This window comes from Hyperoodon ampullatus (genome assembly GCF_949752795.1).
Source record: "Hyperoodon ampullatus genome assembly, chromosome: 1".
Lineage (NCBI taxonomy): Eukaryota > Metazoa > Chordata > Mammalia > Artiodactyla > Ziphiidae > Hyperoodon > Hyperoodon ampullatus.
This window is the reverse complement of record NC_136914.1, coordinates 46,644,431-46,664,125: the sequence shown is the minus strand read 5'-3', so window position 1 is coordinate 46,664,125 and position 19,695 is coordinate 46,644,431. Positions and strand designations below refer to the sequence as shown.

Sequence of the window (19,695 nt, the reverse complement as noted above, 5' to 3'; positions counted from 1 at the left end):
ACCTGGTAGGGATCCTGGAGGTAAAATTCATGAAAGTGTCGGGGCGCCTGGACTGCTCCCTAGGAGCTTTTAACTCTCAAGCTCATCCACACTAAACCTCCAGCAATTCATCAATTACACCTTAAAGTATTCCTACCCATCCTGGCACCAGGACCTCTGCTCCTGCTAGACTTTGATTCTCCATAACTGCCTGTCCATCTCTCTAGTTTTTGGTGCAGCAGTTTGCCCCGTGACCTCAATTCTCTGATAGATCTAAGAAGACTTGTTGATTTTCAGTGTACTTGGCTTTTTTTTCTTGTTGCAAGGATGGAAGTAAATACTTCCAAGCTCATTACGTGTCAGACTGGAAAGTGGAAGTTACCGTGTGATTCATAAATACGTCAAGTGAAACACAGGGTCATGGGCCATGAACGTTGGCAGGTATATAACAACAAAACAGCAACAATTATTGAGCCCTAACTATATACCAGCACTTCATTATGTATTTCAGTGATCTGACAATACCCGTACAAAGTAGATACTGTCATTTTCCTCATTTGATAGATGAAAGAAAGAGGCTATGTAACCTGTCCAAGGACATACAGATTCAAGACTAAGACATATAGAAGGGGGATGCACGTGCAGGCAGCTTGACTCCAGAGGACACACTCTCACTGCAATGCCCTAATGCCTGTCCCAGGATCAACGTGTCTATTTGTCTTTTCATTTGGTAAATACGTGCATTAAGCATCATTCCCAGCACTGGAGAAAAAGACAGACAAGGTCCTTATCCTCATTAATGTGTATATTCCAGTGGGAGAGAGAGCAAATAAATAAGCAAATGAATAAACAAGTTTATTCAGAGAGAGAGAAGAAGATGAAGATTTTTTTTTTTTTTTTTTGCGGTACGTGGGCCTCTCACTGTTGTGGCCTCTCCCATTGCGGAGCACAGGCTCCGGACGCGCAGGCTCAGCGGCCATGGCTCACGGGCCCAGCCGCTCCCCGGCATGTGGGATCTTTCTGGACTGGGGCACAAACCCATGTCCCCTGCATCGGCAGGTGGACTCTCAACCACTGCGCTACCAGGGAAGCCTGAAGATGAAGAATTTAAACACAGTGGTAAAGAATGCCAGGGAGGGCGGCTTCTTTAGGGAGGATGATCAGGGAAGATGTCGTCGCTGAGGAGGTGACATTAGAGCTGAGACCTAAGGGAGGGAACAGGTATGGGAAGAGCAGTCCAGACAGAAGGAAGAGCCAGAAGTGGGAACAAGTATGGTGCGTTCAAGGAGGAGCAAGATGGCCCGTGTGGCTGGTCCAAGGGAGTGAGGGGGAAGATGGTCACAGGAGAGGCCCGAGAGGGGAGCAGGGCCACACCAGTGCAGCCCTGGAAAGGAACTGCAAGATTTTAGGCAGGGGAGCGACATGCCTCATACATTTCTATGGCAAAAGTGAGCCTCAGACCACCATCATGAGACCTGGGAGATGTTGTACCAGATTCAGGATGGTGGACCCACCCCCAAGGCTGGGTCTCCATGGGGAGAGCCTGTCGAGGAGGGAGACTGCATATTGAGGCAGTGCCCTCGAGGATGGCTCAGGGTGTTAGCAGCAGTGTGGAGTGGCAGTTGGTTAGAAGGAGAAAAAAACATGCCGCGGACTCAAGAACCCTGAAGCTTGCATGGCATCCCGTGCAGGTCTGACTCTCAGGGCAGAGATCCCGTTTCAGGGTGTGCCGTCTTCCCTAAAAACCACCCTAAGCTTCAGATGTACAGCCCTTCTTCCGCATGGCAGAAACAGGTTCACCTTCCTCTGGCAAGATGGGTGGATGTGGTTGGTTTCCTCCTGCTGTGTCAACAGGCAGCGGCAGACGTGGTCCTGACCCCGATGCCTGGAGAAGCCTTCCTGGTGTGGTTTTGGAAGATGACTTGCACACCTGCCTCACATCATCTCCTTCCACAGCATCTTGCCCTCCTGGGCACCTTTGGAGTCAAGTAGAAAGGACAAATAGCTTGGCTGTCTCTGAGCTCTGGTGATATACGGATTCACCAAAGCTTTGTTGTATACATGCTGCTTTGTGACTCCATCAGTACTGCGGGATACTCTGACAGATGACGGGGTGGAGGTGGGAAACAAGAGAGAGAAGAAACTCTCCCGGGGCTGCTGCATGAGGCCCAGCATTTTCCCTCTGTGCCTGCCTGGTAGGATTAACCACACTTCCTACCAATAAAAATGTCCCTTTTAAAGTAGAGACTAAGATGGCTCCACCCCCCTAAGATGCTTCACCTCCTTCTTTGCTGTGGGTCTAGGTCAGTGGAAGCAGGTGACATGAGTGAAACCACTTCAAGGGAATGAAAAGGTGATAGCCTGAGGTGTCCTGAGAAGAGAGAGCAATTCTGTAGATGGACATGCCAACCAGTAGGGCTAGTCCATCTCTCATGTTGCCCTCCCCAAATATAAGAGACTCTTTATACAAATCTTACCCTCTTTGTAGTACAACGTATGAATTCCTTGATTAAATTTAATCAAGGTGATTACATTTTGTAAATAAAAAATGATATACTTTAAAGGCATACAGAGAGTTTTTATTGAAAGAAATACTTGGTAAATAAAGTCGAGGGTATTTTTGCAAACAAATAGCTACCAGATTTTTACATGTTAATTTGGTTCCACACCTATATTGGATGAAAGTTACTCTTACTTAAGATGAATTCCACCTGCAGTCCTGTCAATTTGGAATCTATTCTGAAACATATTTTCAAGCTAAATGTTTCATTCTGCCTTCGTTTCACACAGAAGATGTTTAGTAGCGCACAGGCAGGGCATCCCCTTATCCGTGTTCTTCCCCGACTCCCCCCAGCCCCCTAAATCCCTACTCCCCCACCAGTCTCTCCTGGAACCACAAAAGTTTGGAGCTGAGGGACCTTAGAAACTAAGTCTAATCCCTTTTCTAACAACTAAAAAAACTAAGGGCCAAATATCTGTGAACATTTTTGTTTGTTTATTTTTCCACACTGTCTCCAGAAATGCTTATGGGAGTTGAAGGAGACTGTGTCACAATGCAATTCCTTGACAAGCTACTTCTTCCTGTACCTGCCACCAAGTATTTGGGCTGAGCTAGCATGTTGTCACTGCTTATTCTTCATTCCACTGCTATCCCGCCAGACACTCTTATGTTGCTGCTTTCTAGGTTTCCCAACCCACTGATTATTTTGCATTTTGGATGATTTCTCTCCCAGCTGCCTTCATTTGCATTTTTCCTAAATCAGATCTCATTGTGATCATTTCTATTCATATTTCTAACCTCTTTAGATCCATTTGTGTTATTTCTCTGTCCTCAATGATGTCTGCAGCACCTCCTAACTTAGCACCAACCAAAAATGTTATTAAATATATACACCTTGTTCCCAGTCATTAATGAAGGTGCTAAATAAAGCTAGATCTAACATCCTTTGGGGTCTTCCATTAGCTGCCTCCCCCCACCCCATCCCCATAGATATTGAGCTTTTTTTCATCTTTTGTTCTTGTTTATTAAGGTTCAAGCTTTTCAATCATCCTGTCCTAGTTCCTACTAGCAACAACCAGAGCTCTTGTCACACAAATATTTCAAGGATGCTGTTTTACATGCTTTATTAAACTCCAAAGGTACGATAGCTATAGAAGTCATTGAATCAACAATTTTAATTAACAGTAAAATTTATAATTTCATATGCCAGAGGAAATTTTTAGCCTTGCTTTTAAAAACTCTTCTAGAAGGCAGACACATTTGATCATCTTTATCTCTCCTATTTATTCTTCTATAGCTTTTTGTGTAAATCTGCTGGTTAATTTTCTTTGAATTTAAAGGTGCATAAACCATTATGCGCTTGTGAGGAACACAAGTGATATATATGAAATGGCCCTTGTCATGAGGAGCTTATGATCGGATAGAGCAGGCTAGACCTAAGTATAATAAGGAGGGATTCTAACCAGACAATGTGGAGTTAAATTGCTTGAAAGCTTCATACTGACTCTTAGGGCTGCAAAAATAGGAATATGAATTAAGATATTAAGATAAAGCCTAATGCAGAAGGGAAGTTTTGAGCTGAAAACTCAAAAGGTAAAAAGGATTTGCATAGGCAAGGAAGAAGTGGGGGAACATAAGGAAACATCTGAGCTAAGGTAGAGAGAGAGGAATGATCGTGACATACTGTGTGGGGTCTCGGAGCAGTAGAAAATCGGTCTGATTGAAGAAAGAATCTGACTGGTGTAACGTCAGTTTGCAAATCCAGTTGACTGTATGGCATCTCTCACTGGATGTCTCTTAGGCATCTCAAAATCAATGTGCCCAAAATTAAAGTTGTGACTCTATCCTGTCTCCCCAAACTACTTCTCTCCTAGTTTTCCCCACCAGAAATCTGGGTGTCATCCATGATTTCTCTAGTCCCCTAATCATCCCTCATCCAATATTTTAGCCAATCTCTTTAAGTTCTACTGCTCAGTTATATCTTGAAATGGAATAATTCTCATTTCTGCCACTCTCTAGTCCAAGCCATGACTGTTTCTTGCCTGGACTACTACAAAAACCCCAGCACTTGCCCCTCTCCGTATTGCAGCCAGAGAGAACTTACTGAAAATTAAACCACTCTCTAGCAAGAAAAGAAAATCTTTCAGTGGCAGAGCATTGCCTTTGGAATGAAATCCAACCTTGTTATCATGGCATAGAAGCCCTGGTGTGATCAGGCTTTACACACCAGTGCTCTGTTTCCACTCCACGTGGGTGTACTTCAGTACAATTGTAATACTAACCATTTGAGTTGGCTTCAGATCCACAAAGAAAAGCCCCAGTCCTCCACATGGATGTCCGTGCTTCAGATCCAGCCACGAGCAGGGGTCTCCAGGCCCCCCGTATCTACAGACTCAGGGTTTCCCACAATTCCCTCATGTTCAGTAATTCGCTAGAACAACTCACAGAACTGAAGAAAGTGCTATACTTACTATTACAGTTTTATTATAAAGGATACAAATCAGGACCAACCAAATGGAAGAGACACACAGTGGGAGGTCTGGGAGGATCCCTCATCCAGAGTTTTCTCGCCTCTCCCTGTGGAGTCAGCTCGCCTCACCTTCCCTGCACATCAGTGGGTTCATCAGCTAGGGAGCTCCTCTGAGCCTCAGTGTCCAGAGCTTTTACTAGAGTTTTATTAGAAAAGTGTGATTGATTAAATCACTGGCCATGTGACTGAGCTCAATCTCTAGTCCCCTTCCCCTACCAAAGGGCCAACCCTCTAATCACATGCTTGGTCTTTCTGGTGACCAGCCCCAATCCTGAAGCTATCCAGGGGTCCCTACTGAGTCACCTCATTAGCATAATGATGTCATTCCTATCGCTCAGGAAATTCCAACAGTTTTTAAATCTCTGTACCAGGAACCACTGGGGACAAAGACCAGGTATATCTTTATTTCACCGCAAAACCTCCCAGACCTCATCTTGCACCACTCTTGCCCTCCATGCACAGACATGCTGGTCTTCTCTTAGCCCCTGGACTGTGCCACGTCCTTCCCTCTCCCTGAGACAATTCCCTTCTCCCTCTCTCACTCCCACCCAACTCCCACAGCCTAAGATTACCTGATCAGAAAGTCCTTGCCTATCTCAATGTCACCCTTGTATCTCCCCATACTTATTTGCTGCATAGCACCTGATTTTATCTATGTTTGTCCCCTCCATAAAATATAAACTGTTTGAGGACATAACCTTGATTGTCTTGTTCCTTCTTTATCTTCTAGCACATACCAACATTCAGTACATATTTGTCAAATTAAAGAATAAATAAAGTGGGAAAGATAAGAATATTCAGGCCAGTTGAAGCTATTTGATTGCTAAGAAGAAGAAATGTTTAGGCTTGATGAGAAAAGTAATACAGAGAGGTTGTCAAATCAGAAGCAAGAGAATGATAGGTTTGGGGGTCATATGAATATGGGGAGTATGATTGCAGTGTACCAAATGTACTGTGGAGGGGAAAGGACTAGAGGCAGGAGGCTTTAGAAGGCATTACAGGAGTCCAGGTAAACTGATGAAAGTCTGAACAAGGGTGGTGGTGTAGGAATGGAGTGAAAGGGGAAAATCTGAGATTTTTAAAGAAAGATGCCCTTGACAGTTTTTTTTAGCTTTAACTTTTTATTTTGAAATAGTTTCACCCAGATTCATTAATTGTTAACACATTGCCTCATTTGCTTTATTATTCTCTTTCTCCGTCTATGTGTAGTATATGCAGTCTTCTTGTTATTTTTTTCCTGAATCATCTGCAAGTAAGTTATAAACTTCATGCCTCTTCATCCCTAAATACTTCAGTGTGCATTTCCTAGTGGGAAAGACATTTCACAGGAACATGGTACATGTGCCAACACCAGGGAACTTAATGTTGATACAATACTATATTCAGGATCCTAGCCCAGGAACCAGTTCAGGATCCTGCATACCAATGAGTTGACCTGTCTCTTTAGTTCCCCTTCATCTGGAATAGTTCCTTTGTCTTTCTTTGACATTATGACATTGACTTTTTTTTTTTTTTTTTTGTGGTACGCAGGCCTCTCACTGCTGTGGCCTCTCCCATTGTGGAGCACAGGCTCCGGACACGCAGGCTCAGCAGCCATGGCTCACGGGCCCAGCCGCCCCACGGCATGTGGGATCCTCCCGTACGGGGGCATGAACCCGTGTCCCCTGCATCAGCAGGCGGACTCTCAATCACTGCGCCACCAGGAAAGCCCGACATTGACATTTTTGAAATGTGCAGACCAGTCATTTTGCAGAATGCTCCTCATTTTGGTTTGCTCATGTTTCCTCATAACTACACACAAGATTGTGCATTTGGGGCAGGAATGCTACATTAATGATCTTGTGTCCTGAGCATCAAACAAGAGGCACATGGTATCACTTTGTCATATTATTGGTTGTATGAACTTCAGTCACTTAGTTAAGGTGGTGTCTACCCGGTTTCTCCACTGTAAGATTATTATTTTTCCATTGGTAATTAATGAGTAATTTATGCTGAGATCCTATGAACCTATGTAATATGTTTTTTTTCATCAACGTTTTACCCAATAATTTTAGCACACCTTGGTGAGTCTTGCCTGAATTGGTTATTGCCATGACACCTGCAAAATGGTTATTTTCTAGCTCCATTATTTCTTCTGCATTTGTTGGTTGGCATTTTACTTCTTGTTTATTTATTTATTATGGGCTCGTGGGTTCTTATTTTATTGTGGATTTTAATACATTCCTGCTATTATTTGTCTTAATGCCCCAAATTATTCATCAAATTACCCCAGTTTGTTCAGTGGGAGGCACTACAGATGGACTCCTGTGTCCTTTTGACATGTCCCCATCAGTTTTTGAGCAATTTCTTACTTTCTGGCATAACAAAATATACCAAGTTCCTCATGTGCTTTTCCTACCTTTGTCCCAGCACCAGCCATTTCACCAAAGAGTCCTTATTCCTTTTTAGTGGGGAATGGTATTTAAAAACCAAAATCTGGGAGTGAGATGTGTCCATGGCTACAGGGCTGTCATTGTTTTCCAGGCCCTTTCTTCCCCAAAATTTTGACTCATGGAGTAAAGGAGATCTAGGTTAGGAAACTAAACAATGGTCACATCATGGACCAAAATCCTCCAAAACCCAAACTGGAAAGATTCACAGAAGGCAAACTAGTCTACCAAGAGGATCACCCAAGCAATCTTTAAAATGTGTGTTAAAAATGTGCTTTAAAAATATGTGTTGAGGCTTCCCTGGTGGCGCAGTGGTTAGGAGTCCGCCTTCCGATGCAGGGGACGTGGGTTCATGCCCTGGTCCGGGAAGATCCCACATGCCGCGGAGCAGCTGGGCCCGTGAGCCATGGCCACTGAGCCTGCGCATCCGGAGCCTGTGCTCCGCAACGGGAGAGGCCACAACAGTGAGAGGCCCGTGTACAGCAAAAAAAAAAAAAAAAAAAAAAAATGTGTTGGACTTCCCTGGTGGTGCAGTGGTTAAGAATCCACCTGCCAATTCAGGGGACACAGGTTCGAGCCCTGGTCCAGGAAGATCCCACATGCTATGGAGCAACAAAGGCCATGTGCCATAACTACTGAGTCCATGTGCCACAACTACTGGAGCCTGCACTGTTAGAGCCCATGCTCCGCAACAAGAGAAGCCACTGCAATGAGAAGCCCTCACACCTCAATGAAGAGTGGCCCCCGCTCACCACAACTAGAGAAAGCCCACGCGCAGCAACGAAGAGCCAACGCAGCCAAAAATAAAATTAATTAATTAATTAAAAATATAAAATAAAAAATATGTCTTACTCAAATACATTCTCGTTGTAAGAGATAAATACTGGAGTAACAAAAGAAAATATGAGACCCCCTTTCTTACTTTGCAATCTTTAAGTTTTGTCAACAAACACTTTTTTAAACCGCTAAAGTTGGCTTTTCAACATTTGCCTGGCTCCTAAAACCTCCCCAGGCTGAGTGGCACAGGAGGACTAGGCAGCAAGTGGGGACTTGTTCTCTCGAAGCTGCAGTTTGCCAGGTGGTGAAGACTGCTGCCAGGCTTTTCTTGGGGACTTTCTGGGCTCTTCTTACAGATTGCTAGTATTATCTGGAGGGAAATCAATACTGACCCAGTATCAACAGTGGGGAAAGCACCGAATGTTCTTCACTGTTTGAATAGTACAGTGTTGGCATCTGAACTGGGGGAGATTAAATTCAGACCCCAGAGACTGAGATAAAGTCTATTTCAAATGAGCCTTAGGGTCGCTAAAGAGTGGAGGCTACAGCATCTTTCCCTCTTTGACTCCCTTGATAAAACGACTCTTTTTCTCAGACAGAACATCATTACTCACAAGACACAAAAACACACACACACAAACATGCACACACACACGCATATACACACATTCTACTCTAAAACTTGCCTATTGAAGCTAACATGTTGGTCCTAGTTTCTTTTTCACTACTGACTGAAAACAAAGATGTATTATGAATACAAGTGGAATTCCCTTGGCTATGTTTTGAAGCCACCTGGTAAACTTTCCCTTTTGGAATTTTAAGCAGCCACACAATTGAATTAGGGGACAGAACAACCACACTAGTGTCTGGTCAGAAGCAAGCATCTGTTTGCAGCTATGCTAGGGGAAAGCCAGTCACTGGTTCTGGTTTCAGATCTGTTGACTGGGACAAGCTAAATGCTGTTTAACTTGGCCTTCATCTTGCTACCCAGAGCAAATTACGTGGGCCTTAAAAGACAGTTTCCCCTACTGCCATTTAAAGGACTTGATTCAAGAATTTTTTCTGAACATAAAAGGAAGTGGGGGAGGAGTAGTTTTGACAGAGTGGGTTGCTTCAAAATCTGCTTCAGTGGAGCTTTTGAGATTGATTATCTTTGCTCAAGTCCCAGAGAATACACAAAGGCTGCGCTTATGGAGAAAAATCACCACATGATCAATTTCAATTTCTACCGTCTCAGCAGGGATCCCATTTAGGGATATTATCTATGATGGAGAGTGAAGTAATAGAGGTACAACACAAAGGATGGGTTTAAGTGAGGGCATTGTCACCCTGGTTGCGGTGTGATTGGTTGGTTAGTGCTAATAAGAATGAAGATAGGAGAAGGGTGACATAAATACACTATCATGTGTAAAACAGATAGCTAGTGGGAACCTGTGGTATAGCCCAGGGAGCTCAGCTTGGTGCTCTGTGCTGACCTAGATGGGCGGGATGGGGTGGGGGATGGGAGGGAGGCCCAAGAGGGAGGGGATATATGTATACATACGGCTGATTCACTTCATTGTACAGCAGAAACCAACACAACATTGTAAAGCAATTATACTCCAATTAAAAAAAAAAAGGGCAGAAAAGGTAACAGAAAAAAAAAAAAGATATATCACTGACTGGATTACTAGATGAGTATTACTGCTTCATAGTTTTTCCTAACCTGGGGCTGATGGCAGAAGCCGGGTTATTTTGATTCCGGAGTATAGAAATTTAAAAATAATGTTTCCCTCATATTACAAAAGAAAAACTTGATCATTCTAACAACGTAGAAAATACAGACAAACTGAAAGAAAAAATTAAAAACCACCCACTGCCCCACTCCCTACGGAGAACAACTGTAAACATGTTGACTTATACTTTAAAATTTTTCTGTGCTTAAATACATATTTTAATTAAGAATGCATTCATTACTGCATCTTTTATTTTGAAAACTGTCTTTCACTTAACTACCTTCTATCTCATCTCTCCATGTCAATACTACAATATCCCTTTTTGTGAGTTTTTAAATACAAAACCAACAGATGCTCTTGTTAAAAATTTCTGAGTATAGAATAAAATGTAAAAGTATTTCTCCTACCTCCCAGTCTTACCTCCCCTAAGGTAACCCGAAGACTTTTTCTTAATATTTCTCTTTGGAAACTTTCTATGTACACACATGCATGTGTGTGTGTGCACACACACACACACACACAGAGTATTCAATTAACTAATGTATCACAAGGTACAAAGTCAAATCCTGTTATGTGGAAATTCAGGGTTTTTCCAAGTTTTCACTTCAAGGAGCATCCTTGTGATTAAATATTTGCACACAGCCATGATTATTTCCTTAAGGTAAACTCCAGAAAACGAATTGCACAATTTTAGCACTTTTAATACTTGCAGCACATTTGCCCTTCACATGGTTTGTGCCAATTTCTCACTCTCACCCATAATCAACATTGAATTTTAAAAAATCTTTAAAAGTATAACACATATAGAAAAGTGTCCAAACCATGGGTTAGCCCTGTCCAATATGGTAGCCACTAGCCACACGTGGCTACTGAGTGAGTACTTGACATGTGGTTGGCCCAAGTTGAGGTGTGACGGAAGTGTAAAATACAAGCCCAGTTTTGAAATATGGGTACAGAAAAATATCATATAAAATATATCATTAATGATTTTATGCTAATAATATATTGAGTGATATTTTGGATGTAGTACGTTAAGGAAAAATATATGATTAAAATTGATTTTTTACTTGTTTATTTTCACTTTTTTAGTGTAGCTACTAGGAAAATTTAAATCACATATGTGGCTCACAATTGTATTTCTCTTGGACAGCACAAAGTAGGACGTGGTATGGCTTCTTGGGTAATGAAACCTGCCACTGAAGGGTATACTCCCGATTGGCTCTCTTCCTCTTCCTCTCCTGTGCCCCCGACCCCACCCCTGCCTGTGCCTCAGTTACAGCTAGCGCTCTTAGAACTAATGTAGCTCCCTTCACCACAACAATTCTTTGTCAGGAGTGATCAATAAACACAGGGTGAGTGTCCACTATTGAAGGTAATGGGGTATTAAGACCGTGATCTACCAGAACCGACCGTTACGTACAAACTCGAAGTTGCAAGTTGAATCATCTGTTAATTGATTTGTTAGAAAGTGTACGTACTTAGGCTTCAGGAATTGCTGCTGAGTCCAGCATCATGCCCCTATTAAAATGTGCATGCAGAGCATGGACAGACGGAATACGCACACTTGACAAGTCAGTTCATTGATGGAAGGTCACCATCTCTTGTCGGCCCTCAGCTTTCCCTTCCTCACATATCGACTGTACTAAACACACCCTCAGTACACACACCTTTTCATCAAACACAAATGCTATTCCCAGTCTGGCTTCCACACCCAGTCACTTCAGGGTAGAAGCAAAATGCAGATAAGTAGGAAGAAAAAGGCCCAGAGAAGAGCATGTGAATCTTACTTCCTTTCTGCCCTATTGTTGTCTTACATCTTGTTCTCTGAGCCACTTTTTCGCTGGACTCAGCTTTAGAGTTTAAAAAAAAAAAAGATTTTTTAAAGTTCATCTTAAAGTATTTTTGGCTCGATTGTATGCTCGATTATTTGGAATGTGGCCCAAATCCTTGCTTCATTCCACTGCTTCAGTCAAAGTAGCTTCTGTCTGGAAGGTATTCAGGTAAGAGGGATTAAAATAAAGAAATATCTCTGTTCCATCTTGTCCTCATCATCCTTCTTTTGTTGTTCTATCATGCTTAATTTTATGAGAATAATGTTTCTAGCCCTTTGAAACTCTCCACTTAAAGTTTTTATAAAATTGCATTGCAATAAATTCAAGAACCAACATGACCTTTTAACAAGGAAAATGAGACTTCTCTTTAAAAGACTCTCCCTCCCCTAAACTTGAAGAATAAGGGAAATATCTTGTGGAAATGAGTGTGAGCTAAGAACTGAAGGAGCATCATCTTTGTTCCGTTATTGGTTTAACTTACTAGAAGAACTTGAATACATGTCTTCTAAACCTTAATTTTGCCATCTGTGGACTAGGGACAGAGTGTTCCCCCTCCTTCCTATGTTTAGTTGGGTTTGCAATAAAAGCAATAAACTGGATGCAAAAGTAATAAATTATTCCTTGGGCTGCAGTGGTCTTGACATTTGAAATTCCTTCCAGACTCCAGATTCTGTGATTATAAATAATAAATGTTTCCACTCTTTCCAACCACTGTGTTTCAACACACTGGTAAAATTTAAAGACCTCTTTCTTATCGCAGTAAGCCAGGCTACAATTTTTACCTTACACAGATTGCTAAGCACTTTTTTCCCTCTTTATATTCAAAGCTGAGCATATACTTCTTAAGGTCTTTCTACCTTCCCTCTTTCTGTCCCATTACCCAAGGGTTAAACAAATTTTAAAAGTTTTCAATGGTGCTATAAAATGAACAAGGTTGAGTTGCCTTCCAGTAGCACTGGGTGAGCCAGAGAGACAAAAAACTCCATGAAATATTTTTTGGTTAAAAGAACTGTTAAAACTCTGAGGATAAAACAGTTCTCTCTCTTCTCATCAGCAGGAAGCCAATATCTGTGAAATGGCAGATTCCTAATGAAAGCATGACTAAGTACTGAATAGTATGGTATAAAACATTATTACCTTTTTTTTTAAAAAAAAGAGCTTATACACTATATATATTTATTTTTATTTTCAGATTATAGTTGGCCCTTGAACAACTTGGGGGTTAATCCATCTATAATTTATCATTGACCTTTCCTATCTGCAGTTCCTTTACATCCTCAGATTCAACCAACCTCAGACCGTGAAGTACTATAGCATTTACTATTGAAAAATATCCGTGTATAAGTGGACCTGCACAGTTCAAACCCGTGCTGTCCAAGGATCAACTGTAATCTTCCTATCAAAAGCACTACTTCAAAACCTAATTTGTCATCTCAAAGCTTTGAAAGCATTGTCAGATAAAAACAAATCTGAGTATACATCGAAAGTTTATAGGTCTCATTGGCCCATGGCTATAGCTAAGATTTCATTAACAGTGTCAGCTGAAATGCTGCCCTGATATCTCACCCAGCACCTCCAGCTCCTGTCACTCTCTCCCGTCACCAGAGGGTCAACAGACTGGTCCCCCATGTGTGCCTGAGCCCCACCCTGTCTGTGGGTTTGGCAGAGTCTGCTGGACTCTGATGCTTCTCCTTCCTTGGGCACCAGAGTCTCTCTTGGGATTCCAGTGAATGCCGCCTGCCCTTCAGGCATTGCTGCTTCTCCACGTTGTAGATTCGGCCAAGTACACCAGATTCCTCAAGGAGCCTAAGTCCCCTCCTCTCCTTTCTGTGACACAGTGTTAGAGCAGTCCTCAAACAATATTATTTGTGCCTCGGTATTTTGCATAGATTTGGTGAAGTACCTCTTTGTGTTTTTACTTACTGACTTCCTCTTTGCTGTGTGTTGGACATGAACTCCATCAAAGCAGGGGAGGGAGGGCAGAGAGAGCCAGACCAAGAACTAACCCCCTTCCATACTCAAGGTTACACCTCTCCTCTGACCACCAAAGCTTGAGGACGGATGTCTCTCTTCTTGACATGAACGATCTCCCAGGAGACTTCGGTAACCAGAACTTTCTTCAGGTTTTCCCACTAGTTCACTCAACAAGCCTGAACTTCCTGCAGTGGGCACATTCCAAAGACAAGCTAAGATCCCTACTAAGTGAGGATGTACTCTTATTTGGATGAAAACCACCCCAGACCAACCCCCAGGGATTGATCTTGAGGTTGAGAGATTGCGGTTGAGGGTGGGAGCAAGTCTAAGTCAGTGATGAGGAGACGGGGTGGGGCGGGGGGAGGGGAGGCTGAGGAACTTTGGGGAAGGCGCCAGGGTGTTTTAGCCCTTCACTCAGGTCCGCATTCTCTCTGCAGAACGACATCTTCGAGTGGTCCAGGGACCACCGTGTCCACCACAAGTACTCGGAGACTGACGCTGATCCCCACAACGCCCGCCGGGGCTTCTTCTTCTCCCATATCGGGTGGCTGTTTGTCCGCAAGCATCGGGATGTTATCGAGAAGGGGAGGAAGCTTGACGTCACCGATCTGCTGGCTGATCCTGTGGTCCGGTTCCAGAGAAAGTAAGTGAACGGACACCATCGATCGTCCCTGAGGGACAGGACCTGGAGACAAGGCACAATGGGGTGCAATAATATCCCCAAGCAATCCCCTGCACAGCACTTACCCTGACGATTGGGTCTTCTTGTTAGGATTGCAGTCTGTTTATTCATTCCTTTTTATTTATTTTTATTTTTTAAAATATTTTTTATTATATATATGTATATTTTAAAACTCATTCCTTTTTGATCATTACGTTTTTCCCTGTTCACACATTTGTTTTGAATTTGAACTTGATTTTTGAAATGGATTTCCTTTAAGCCCACTTGTCATTTCCTTCAGACCCACCTGAACTACTGATTTCATGGAATATTTCCGTAGGTGTCCTCGCTCGCTCATTCATGTTTCCCTGGGGTAGCGAGGAGGAGAGGACTTGCTTATGTTAGTGACACACTTGACTTCAACAGGACTGGACTCCTGCCAGGTCCCCTGCTCTGTTCTCCCTGAATTCTCTTGTAGTGAGGCCTCCTCTCCCCCCACCCCTGGAAATGGTAACACCAGTAGGTTTCTGTGCAGAGAAAATGTGACCATGTAACAAAGAGCCTCAAAATGCTTGTGTGCACTAAGGGTGTCAGCTGAGCATATTCAGTCCGTCAGCATTTGCAGGGTGGATCTACGTTCAACAAGCACATGGTGAAAGCTTGCCTGTTATCGTGCTGGCAAGTGGAGGGCGACCATGGTTCACGTTTTAACTAGGGAGCTGGCCTGGACTCTATCCATGTTGGTCTGGATCTGTAAAGTTGGCCTCAATGAGAGCATTTATAAATGGGCTCATTGCCCCAAAGCAATGGATTTATGTGCAAAGAGGGACAATTTTAGGATCACACTCTGGTGAGAGCCTTGAGATAATATGGTGAACACGTGGTCACTGGACACCATCTCCACTGACAGGCAGGAGTCATTTGAGGACTCATTCCAAACAGAATCTCACAATAATGGAAATGGAGGCTGTGCCTTTGACACAAGAGATCCTTGCACGAGAGGAAGTATGGTGGAGAAATATGCTCATTTTCCCCTCAGCGGATGGTGGGACAGGTTGCGAAGGCTCACACTCGCTCTAAGGCTCAGTTTCAGCTGTAAAGTGGGAATAACAGTAGTACCTATCTCTTACAGCTTTTATGAGGACATAATGAAAAAAAAATGTATGAGAAATGCCTGGCATTTATATAGTAGGAGCTTAGATCCGTGATGTCTCTTATTCCACAGACAGCGGCAACTCCAGAGGATTCCCTGTCTTTCCACCCCCTGCTTCTGTTGGCTTCACCATAGGGTCTTCTGTGTGCTCCTCCATACAGCTCTTTCAGGTGGATGCAACCAGTATCAATAGCCAAAATTTTATAGTAGATGTTTTCAATTTACAATTAAATGATTTGTTGATTTTGATTTTTCACCATGAGAGTAAAAGAGGAAAATCTGCAAAATTCAGAAAAGTAGAAAGAAACTCATGTGCAGTCTTAACACACAAACACAGCCACAGTTCAGATTCTGTAGTACCTCCATCTATATTTTATGTGTATATTTCACATATTTTACATGATGGCAGTCATACTGCTTATGTAATTTTATGTCTTGCCTTTTAACTTCAGATTATCTTGTAAGCACCATTATCAAAGGCTGCATGGGTTCACCGTTTGAGTGTCATAGTTTATTTAACCATCACTCTGTGATGGGATATGTATGTCATTTCCAATTGTGTGATATAAATGATATTGCTATACAATTAGTAATGCTTTGGGACAATCAGACCTTAGATTACTTTGAAGAGCTCAGCTGAGGAGGCAGAGGATCTTCTGTTTTATTCCTGAGAACCAAGCTGAGAATAATAGTCTGGGTTTCTCTGACCATAAAAATGGAAGGTTTTTTTCATCTTTTCCCTTTAAAAAATATGTAATCTGATTCATTAGGTGTATACTCATGGTACCTACATCCAAAGACTATCACTAAATGCAGGCAGAAGAACAAAGGCTATTTTGGCATGTTCCTTGAATAGTTATCTGAGAACATCTTTCATCGCCAGTCCAGTGACCAAAGGAGATTGTAGCTATCAGAAACCACTCACTCATATTATCATCTCTTATATATCATGGAACTCCTGCTAGAAATCAGTGCTGAGGATACGACCTTAAAGATTGGTCTCAGTTCCCCCAGAATTTGCAGTCTAGCAGGGGACCCACAAATTAACTTACAGACAATTATGCTTTAGAGAGAGGAGTGCTATAATAGGGTAGAATAAGGCACCATGGGAACACAGGAAGTGGTCTCATAGCCCACCCTACTGTCTGGAACTAGCTTCTAAGGCAAGACCTTAAAGATGAGAAGATGGTAGAGGACGATGGGGACAAGGATATTTATCATGTCCGCCATTTCATAGAACTATATAGAGCCATTGAACTTTGGAGCTAGGAGGGACCTTACAAATGAGATAACCCATGCCTTCCATCTTTCCTATGAAAAAACTAATAAGCGAAATTTAAATAGAAAGTTGGGGATAGAAGTTCTGTCAGTCTGTTTGGGCTGCTATAACAAAAATACTATAGCCTAGGTGGCTTACACAACAAACATTTATTTCTCACAGTTTTGGAAGCTGGGAAGCCCAAGATCAAGGCACCAGCAGATTCAGTGTCTGGTGAGAGCTCTCTACCTAGTTCATAGATAACCGCCTTCTTGCTCTGTCCTCACACGGCAGAAGGGGCGAGGGAACTCTCTGGGGTCTCTTTCATAAGGGCCCTAATCCTATTCATGAGGGCTCCACCCTCATGACCTGATCACCTCTCAAAGGCCCTCACTGCATTGAGGATTAGGTTTCAACATGCAAATTTGGGGGGGGACACAAACATCAGTCTATAGCAAGTACCTACATCTCAGATTATTTGCTCAATGTCCTTTGGATTATGCCTTGTTGTCTGAAAGGAGCTACAACAGTTCTCTGCAGTGTGGGTGGACACTCATGTCCTTTGGTAATTATCCAGCCTAGAGAACGTGGAGATCCGTAATCCAAAATGAGGCTTAGAATCACTGAACTAAAGGAAGAGAGCTTCCAAGATATACAACGATACTGTGGCTATTTGGGCATTTTTCATGTTCATGAAGCCAGGTTACCAGTCCTGACAGTCAGGCCATGTGGAGGAGATAAATTCCTTAAGGAATAAATCCTTGCACATAGGGGTGGGAGCTGGAGTGGTCGATCCCATCAGCAGTGGCACTGTCATATCAGGTCTCAGTCTCTGCTACCCTAGGCTGAGTGGGGGGCTTCCTGAGAAACAGAGAAAGGTGCCCAGCTCATTTGGGACCCAGTCCTGGGCCATTTCAGTGGCACCCCTTAGAGAGTCCCTCTCCTGGTCACAATTCCCATCCGTTTCTCTGTAGTCCTCCTAGGGCAAAAGTCCCTGTTCCAGTTTTGGTGGCCGGGGTTTGTTGCTGATTCCACTCCCTCCTAGGGAGCAATGTTTGTACAAAGAGACCCAGGTAAACACTTGGAGAGTTTCCTCAAACAGGCAGATGTGTAAATGAGAGGGACCCAGGATCTGGAGACTCCGCCTTCAGTCAGAACACCAGCACCAGTATTGCAGTTGCTTGATCCACAGTGCGTGGCCATCCTAATGACAGCTCACCAAAGACAAGCTTGCCTGAGAGCCAGGCTTGATCAGCTTGCCATTATACAGTCTCATAAAAGAGAGAAGATAGCAGCATTAAGGGTAACAGGGAAACAGCACAGTTCAAGCTATAGTTCCAGGCTTTTCCTCTAAAAGATAACTTTACCAAGGCTGTTACAAATAGTTAACTGGACTACTTCAGGTTTCTCTCTACTGTCAAGTTGTGAATGATGAAAAGGCAAGCATTAGGAGGTGAGAGGGAGAGGAGCCAGTGGTATCACATTTAGACGGTGGCAGTTCGGGTCCCTGCCCTGGCCCTTGTGCCTTCAAGGGCCATGCTTCTCCCCGCAGGGCGAAGAGATCACAGGGCAAAGGTGCATGCCACCTGGAACCTCCTCCCACTTCTAGAGTGTGCCTCAGGGTCCTAGGATCCCAAAATTCCCTGCCCAAACGGCTCTGAGCTCACTTTCAGAACCTACAGCAGCCTTTCCCAGGCTCTGTCCTCCTGGAGGGAAGTGTGTGCCCCATAGACCCTAAGAGTGGCCAAGGGGCAGTGTTGGCCTGGAGATGAGCTTAGAAGCATGGGCTTGGATGTCCACACAAAGCAGACAGAGCTGGGTTGGAAAGAGAAGGGGTTGGGCCACAAGCTAGGGGCTCCCACCTCTGCTCTTGGCCTAGGCCCTGCAAACGTTGGGGGTGAGCCTAGAAGGGCCTACTTATAAGGTTGACAGTGGGTCTATCAGTTGGGAATTGTGTTTGGCTTAAACAAGATAGAAGTTAGTTTCTCTCACATGTAAAAAAATCATGGAGGTCCAGGTTATGGCAGCAGCACAGGGCCAGTAGAGAACTGGATTCTGTTACTTTCTTGTTTCTTGAGGTAGGCTTGCATAGCTATAAACTTCCCTCTTAGAATTGCTTTTGCTGCATCCCATAGGTTTTGGATAGTTGTGTTTTCATTGTCATTTGTCTCTAGGTATTTTTTGATTTCCCTTTGATTTCTTCAGTGATCTCTTGGTTATTTAGTAACGTATTGTTCAGCCTCCATATGTTTGTGTTTTTTACGTTTTTTTCCCTGTAATTCATTTCTAATCTCATAGCATTGTGGTCAGAAAAGATGCTTGATATGATTTCAATTTTCTTAAGTTTACTGAGGCTTGATTTGTGACCCAAGGTGTGATCTATCCTGGAGAATGTTCCATGCACACTTGAGAAGAAAGTGCAATCTGCTGTTTTTGCATGGAATGTCCTATAAATATCAATTAAATCTACCTGGTCTATTGTGTCATTTAAAGCTTCTGTTTCCTTATTTATTTTCATTTTGGATGATCTGTGTATTGGTGTAAGTGAGGTGCTAAAGTCCTTCACTATTATTGTGTTACTGTTGATTTCCCCTTTTATAGCTGTTAGCAGTTGCCTTATGTATTGAGGTGCTCCTATGTTGGGAGCATATATATTTATAATTGTTATATCTTCTTCTTGGATTGATCCCTTGATCATTATGTAAGGTCCTTCCTTGTCTGTTGTAACATTCTTTATTTTAAAGTCTATTTTATCTCATATGAGTATTTCTATTCCAGATTTCTTTTGATTTCCATTTGCATGGGATATCTTTTTCCATCCCTTCACTTTCAGTCTGTATGTGTCCCTAGGTCTGAAGTGGGTCTCTTGTAGACAGCACATATATGG

General features: G+C 43.0%; 1 protein-coding gene across 1 annotated transcript in view; it reads left to right on the top strand.

Moving 5' to 3' along the window:
• SCD5 (stearoyl-CoA desaturase 5) overlaps positions 1-19,695 on the top strand; it is a gene marked incomplete at its 3' end in the record, with an annotated part of 158,949 nt that overhangs the window by 92,624 nt on the left and 46,630 nt on the right. The window contains exon 3 of the mRNA XM_079699853.1: positions 14,174-14,379. Coding sequence (XP_079555979.1) covers positions 14,174-14,379 — 206 coding nt within the window. The remainder of the gene's footprint in view (positions 1-14,173; positions 14,380-19,695) is intronic.